At 53.4% G+C, this 6161-nt stretch overlaps 1 protein-coding gene and 1 long non-coding RNA gene across 8 annotated transcripts in view; both read left to right on the top strand.

The window, feature by feature from the left end:
- Window positions 1-4630, top strand: LOC145515812 (uncharacterized). Its single transcript, XR_014061021.1, has 5 exons — window positions 1-292; window positions 1885-2102; window positions 2741-2914; window positions 3239-3304; window positions 4590-4630. It is a non-coding gene; the product is annotated as an uncharacterized LOC145515812 (long non-coding RNA).
- Window positions 4631-4817: 187 nt separating this feature from the next.
- GPI (glucose-6-phosphate isomerase) overlaps window positions 4818-6161 on the top strand; it is a 28141-nt gene continuing 26797 nt past the window's right edge. For 3 of the 7 annotated variants that reach the window (XM_081517165.1, XM_081517164.1, XM_081517163.1), the window contains exons 1-2: window positions 4818-5011; window positions 6012-6102. In XM_081517165.1, the coding sequence (XP_081373291.1) occupies window positions 4890-5011; window positions 6012-6102 (213 nt within the window). In that variant the 5' untranslated portion in view covers window positions 4818-4889. Of the gene's footprint in view, window positions 5095-5965; window positions 6103-6161 lie in introns of all 7 variants that reach the window. The other 4 variants (XM_081517162.1, XM_081517166.1, XM_081517167.1 and 1 more) reach the window with 4 other exon arrangements.

The raw sequence follows: 6161 nt of genomic DNA, 5'->3' as shown, positions 1-6161 counted from the left end.
GCACTTGCGCGCACATGTCCATCCCAGACGTGCGGGCAGAGGCGTCTGCAAGTTCACCGGTCGGGAGCCGGCGCCTGTCTCAACGCGGGGACATGCGCACACATGCAGCCCCGGACGTGCGAGCCCACACGCAGACGCGCCCGCTCACAACCTGCGCTGGTCCCGCCTTCCCCGTGCTTAGACGCGTGCGCACCGCCCCTCTGGGAAGTGTGGCGGTTGCCAGGCGATTCGCGGAGTTCCGGAGAATCGCAACTCCTCACCCTTTCCAGGTCACTGTGACTCAGCATCCTCGGTGGGTGCACCTCCTCGGAGCCGCTCGCGAAAATCCATCTGCGTGTATCGCCCCACACCCGACCTCCTTTAAACTCGACCCCCAGAACTGCTGCTACCTTGTCCCGGAACCCCCCTTTGCCCTTGTCCTGGTGGTTTCCTGGTCTCCAGGCCCTGCCTGACTCCTGTCCAACGGCCCTGAATTGAGGCCTGACTTAGGTCCACCCTTCAATCCACCCCTCTCTCGGTTCATAGCATTTTGCCGAGGGCATTTGAAGGTGCCTGGCACTGGAGTGGTCTACTGAACTTTGAGAGCCGGGTTTTCTTTGGGTGGTGGTTGTCAGCCCCGGGTCTGGATGCATAGAACACTCTGAGAGAGCCACTTCTGAACAATGGTACTGTGCGGTTTGCAGACAGGGCTTAGCTCAGCATGTGGAGCCGATTGTGGTGACGGTGGTAGAAAACAGGTTTAACTTTTATCAGTATATGGTTTAGTCACTAAGTTGTGTCCGACTCTTACCCCATGGGCTGTAGTCCACCAGGCTCCTCTGTCCATGGTATTCTGCAGGCAAGAATACTGGAGTGGATTGCCATTTCCTTCTCCAGGGGATCTTCCCGACCCAGGAATCAAACCGAGGTCTCCTGCATTGCAGGCAGATTCTTTGTCGACTGAGTTATGAGGGAAGCCACTTTATCAATATAAATATAAAATTACCTTAATATTTTTCCAAACTGCAGACCTCACCCCACTCCCCAAGGTTTAATTAGAGAGGCCACCTCCACACCCCAGTGTCTGATTCCCGGTGCCCCGCCCCCGCCCCACACGCTGCACCTTTCCCGGTAAGAATCTCCCTACTGCCCTACTCAGATGCTCAGATCCAGTCAAAGGGGAGCAGTGTTGATCTGCTGCTGCTGCTGCTGCTAAGTCGCTTCAGTCGTGTCCGACTCTGTGCGACCCCATAGACGGCAGCCCACCAGGCTCCGCCGTCCCTGGAATTCTCCAGGCAAGAACACTGGAGTGGGTTGCCATTTTCTTCTCCAAGTGTTGATCTAGTGGTTGTATTCTCCTACCTCTCTGCGTTTGCCTATGCTTCTGTCCTTGCCTTTGGAAATGACATTCTTGGCCATTTCCACTTGTAAAATTCTACCCTGTCAAGTCAGATTTAAAGGCCTAATTGATGTTCAAATAGAACGGCGGTGGGGGGGGGGGCGCACGCGGCGGGGTGATGGAGAGGGCCTGAAAGAATTGCCTGCTCCTCCTCTTTCCCTCTACCCTTTTCCCAAGGCTGAAGAGTCAGGAAGTGGCCCAGGACAGGGCCAGGGCAGGGTTGTGATTAAGAACAGGGTTCAAGACTGGGGTGACCTTAAACTGATTCACTTAGTAGCAGAATGGCTATTTGCAGATTTCTTAGCTTGTCTGTTAAGTGGAGAGGACAATGGGATATCCCTCATGGGGTGCTGTGAGGGTTATGTGGCAGAGAATTTAGCACAGAGCTCTTCATGCAGTAAACTAGTGGGAGTAGGAAAGTAACCATATTAGTAGTTGGGTGATGAATGACTTTCAGTTAATAATCTTCCTTTGTGTTACTACTTTTTTGCGTTTTCTCTCCTTAGCTATTGTAAGTTATGGCCCTCCAGATAGGAACCTACTTTCCTGCTAATATAAAAAATCCACATAACTGGAATTTCAAAGTACAATGTTAAAATATTATGGAGAGATCTGAGAATAGCTGGGAAATCTGGAATAATTGAAGCTGCTGGGAATCACAGAGGCCAAACTGCTGGAGGTGTACATTATAGAATGTTAAAAAGAAGATGAAACCTTTAAAAAGGTAATTATTGGAGGCCTTGCCTCCTTCCTCTTTAGGACCTAAGCTGCTCCTGTGGGTTTCAGGTGGATGGAAGTGGACATTGGGGAGGATAGTGTGGCAGGGGGCAGGTGAACACCCATAAAATCTTTGGAAAGATTGGGAGTTGTAAATGACAGCTTAGCTCAGAACAACAAGATGAGATGAAATCAGTGGTTCGTGCTGCAGCTGCAGACCGAGGTGGCCTGGCCCCAGGAACTTGGGTGGTAGGGTTCACTCTGCCATCTCTCTGGAGGTTGTTCTCTCCATGGTCTATCCTTTCTGACAGGCAGCTTAACACTACAAAAAAACTTGAGTTTTTCCTACTGGCTTTGGGTCCCTGTTTGGTTCTCTTGGGCTTCCCTGGTGGCTCAGATGGTAAAGAATCTGCCTGCAGTGCAGGAGACCCAGGTTCAATCCCTGGGTTAAGAAGATCACCTGGAGAAGGGAATGGCTACCCACTCCAGTGTTCTTGCCTGGAGAATTCCATGGACAGAGGAGCCTGGCGGGCTACAGTGTACCAGAGTTGCAGACAGCCGGACACGACTGAGTGACTTTCACTTCTGACTACTTAGGTCATCTGTTCATCACTGGCTTAGGTCATATGTTCATCTCTGATTCAGTCCAGGAGACAGAGGAAGAAACCCAAGGGTGAGAGGTAGTGGCTTTGGATCAAGACAACAGATAAACAGACGTCTACTGTGATCACTGAAAAGAGCCTGCTTGAGAAAAAGGGAGGCAGTGGCTCCTACTGTTGAGAGTTATCGAAGGAATCATAGAGCAAGTGGATGATATGGGTAATAGCTACCGAGACTAGCCTTCCTGTTGGATGGAGTTTTGTTCTGAAACACAAGATTGAGGGTTGAGAGTGCTGTTCTGTGCAGACAGCTGCTTGGATGGAAACTCTGTGGCTGGAGGGTTTCTCAGAAACTAGTGGAACAGATGCTGTTCAGCACTGTCAGGGTTCTGCTGGATATGGGAAGCCCAGTTAAACCTCAGAGTTGACAGATGACCCAAAACTCTGGACAAATAAGGGCCATGTGGCAGGGCTGTTCCCTGCAAAGTCCTGTGACCATCTCGTCAATCTCTGACCCCTCTCTCTTTTCCTTCTTTATCTTTAGGAACTCAAATAATTCTGGGCAGAGAGAGAAAGGCCAGAAATGGCAGTGACAGCATGGTGCTGGGAGGTAGGTCAGAGGAAGATCTAAGCCTAGGACTAGGGGAACTGGGGGATGGAGAAGCTCAATTTGAGTGCACAGTCCTTGGACCTCTTCTCTCTGACTACGTTTACTCTGTCTCACCCACTCTCCTCTAGGCTCATGACTTCATGACTCCCAAGTTTTTCCTCTTGCCTGAACCATCCCCCCTCATACTCCAGACATGAACACCCAACTCAACACCTCCACTTAGATGTCTAAATAGGTTTTGAAAACTTGTCAAAAACAAGATAATAATCTTCCCCCTAAAACGGGCATTTCTCCAAGATGCAATGGCAACTCCATTTTTCCAGGAATTCGGGTAAAAAACTCGATGTTATCATTGACTGTTCTTTTCCTTTCTCTTAATTCTTCACTCAATATATATAGATCACCAGGCCCAACTCCTCCTACCATGATACCTTCATTCCTGGTCTGCATTCTTGCTGTAGCATCCTATCTGTTGTCCTTACTTTCATGCCTACTGAATTGTTGGTGTGATCCTTTGATAAACATGTCAGATGATGTACCCCCTTTGTTTAAACCTTTCAGTGTTTCCCATCTCTGTGGGAATAAAACTCAAAGTTCTCACAATGACTTCTTGCTTTCCTTCCGTCTCTGACCTCATCCGCTATCACTCTCCCCTCATTCACTCTGCTCCAGCCACACTCGCCTCTTGCTGTTGCTAAAATATCAGCGTGCTTTCCTCAGGAACTTTGCAGCTGCTCTTCCCTTTGCCTGAACACTCCTCCCCCAGATATCCAAGTGGCTTGCTTTCTCACCTTCTTCAGGCTTTTGCTCAAATGTCACCTCCTTAGTGAGTTTTGCCTTGACCATTCTATTCAGAATTGCATCTCCTATTCCCAGCACCCTTTTCAGTTTTCCTTTTCTCAGTAGCACCTAGGCTTAGATCTTCCTCTGACCTACCTCCCAGTACCATGCTGTCACTGCCACTTCTGGCCTTTTTCTCTCTGCCCAGAATTATTTGAGTTCCTAAAGATAAAGAAGGAAAAGAGAGAGGGGTCAGAGATTGAAGAGATGGTCACAGGACTTTGCAGGGAACAGCCCTGCCACATGGCCCTTATTTGTCCAGAGTTTTGGGTCATATCTGATAAGCCATATATTTTACTTGTCACTTAAGCGTCCCGAACACCTGGGACACTACCTGTAACACAGCAGGTGTGTTGGAGGGAGTTGTGTTAAGTGAATGAATGAATGAACGAATGAACTAATGAAGCAGGCAGGACCTCGGCCTCTGTTCCCCACTCAATTCCAGGCAGAGGCTGGCAGAGTAGCAGCAGTCCAAGTGGCCGCCAGGTATTAAGGAGAGAAGAGCTGAGGTCCCCAGTCCTTGGCTGTGGGCTTGGTTGCCCCCGGGGCGCGGACGGAGGAGCGGGCCGGGGCGGGGCCGGGGCGGGGGCGGGGCCGGGGCCGGGGCCGGGGCCGGGGGCGGGGCGGGGCCGGGCGCCTGCGCCATAAAGCTCGCTGCGTTCCGAGGCCCTCCGCCTGCAGTGCGCCGCTCTCCACGCTTTCTTCTCGGCCTTCACCCGGGTCCGTGTTCCCAGCCTCTCACGCCATGGCCGCGCTCACCCAGGACCCGCAGTTCAAGAAACTGAGGACATGGTACGAGCAGCACGGCTCTGACCTCAACTTGCGCCGCCTCTTCGAAGGGGACAGGGAGCGCTTTAACCACTTCAGGTGCGTGCGCGGGACAGGAACGGGGGCGCGGACGTGCCGCACCGGGATGCGGCTCGCGGGGCCGTGCGGTGCAGGGTCGTGCGGTGCAGGGCCAGGGCCCAGAGGGCGTTGCGGCAGTCCCCCGGGCGGGGAGGGCTGCCATGGATCCGGGCCCCGGCCCAGGCCGCACTTCGTCCTTGACGCCTCCTTGAAGCAGGTTTCCGGGTGTTCGCCGGAGGTCTCGGGGCCCCGGCAGCTTCGTCAGGAGGAGTGCCCCCTACCCCCCGCCGCTTCCCCTCCAGGGGGACAACTCTCTTCCCTCCCCTCCCCCACCACCAGTCCTGGCCGTCTGAAGCAGCCCATCCTTTCGCGGTTGTAAGCAAGGGCCCTCGCTGACGCAGCAGGCGCGGAAGGGCTGCTCCCCACTTCATGCGGTCCTGGCTTGGAATGGACCATCCGCGGGGTGTGGTCAGATTGGGACAGGCCCGCGGGATTTGCGGGGAGCCGCGATGGAAGGCTGGAGAGGTGGGGCTGTGATTCTTGCCCTGGAGGCTAGAACCGGAGACCCGTGAACTAGCGGTAAAAGAGGAAATTTTGGGGATTGGGAATAGCCAACCCATTGGTGTAGATACTGGGCAGGGGAGATCTGTGGCTCCAGATTTGAGGTCCCTGATGGCCAGCCCTGTCCTCCGGGCCCTTCCCTGAGTAGGTTGGGTCTCAGGAGCTCTGGGCCAGAATGGTCACTCCCTGGCCAAGGCGGTGGCAGCGCTCCCAACTCTGTCTTTCCATCCCCCATCTCAGTTTTCGCGGAGGAAGGGCCCCTCACCCAGTGTCTGCATCTTGCACTGTGCTGCTCCTGCTGCAGGTCAGCTGGGTGGTCGGGCAGGTGACAGAGGACACCACTGTGCTGGCCACCTGAGGCTTGTTTGGATTTGGCAAGGGGAGGATGTTTTTTCTGGAAACATCTCTGGTCAGGGAGCAGCCTGGGGTGTGGTCGGCAGCTTCTGCTATCTTTCTGCAGCTTGAACCTCAACACCAACCATGGGCATATTCTGGTGGACTACTCCAAGAACCTGGTGACGGAGGCTGTGATGCAGATGCTGGTGGACCTGGTAATGTTCTGCTTGACTCACGATGTGGCAGGCGAGCAGGGCTCCTGGCGCCCCCAGAT

This window comes from Giraffa tippelskirchi, chromosome 7, assembly GCF_054371585.1.
Source record: "Giraffa tippelskirchi isolate mGirTip1 chromosome 7, T2T-mGirTip1v1.2.pri, whole genome shotgun sequence".
Taxonomy (NCBI): Eukaryota; Metazoa; Chordata; class Mammalia; order Artiodactyla; family Giraffidae; genus Giraffa; species Giraffa tippelskirchi.
The sequence above is the reverse complement of the archived record's forward strand: the minus strand, read 5'-3'. Positions and strand labels throughout refer to the sequence as shown.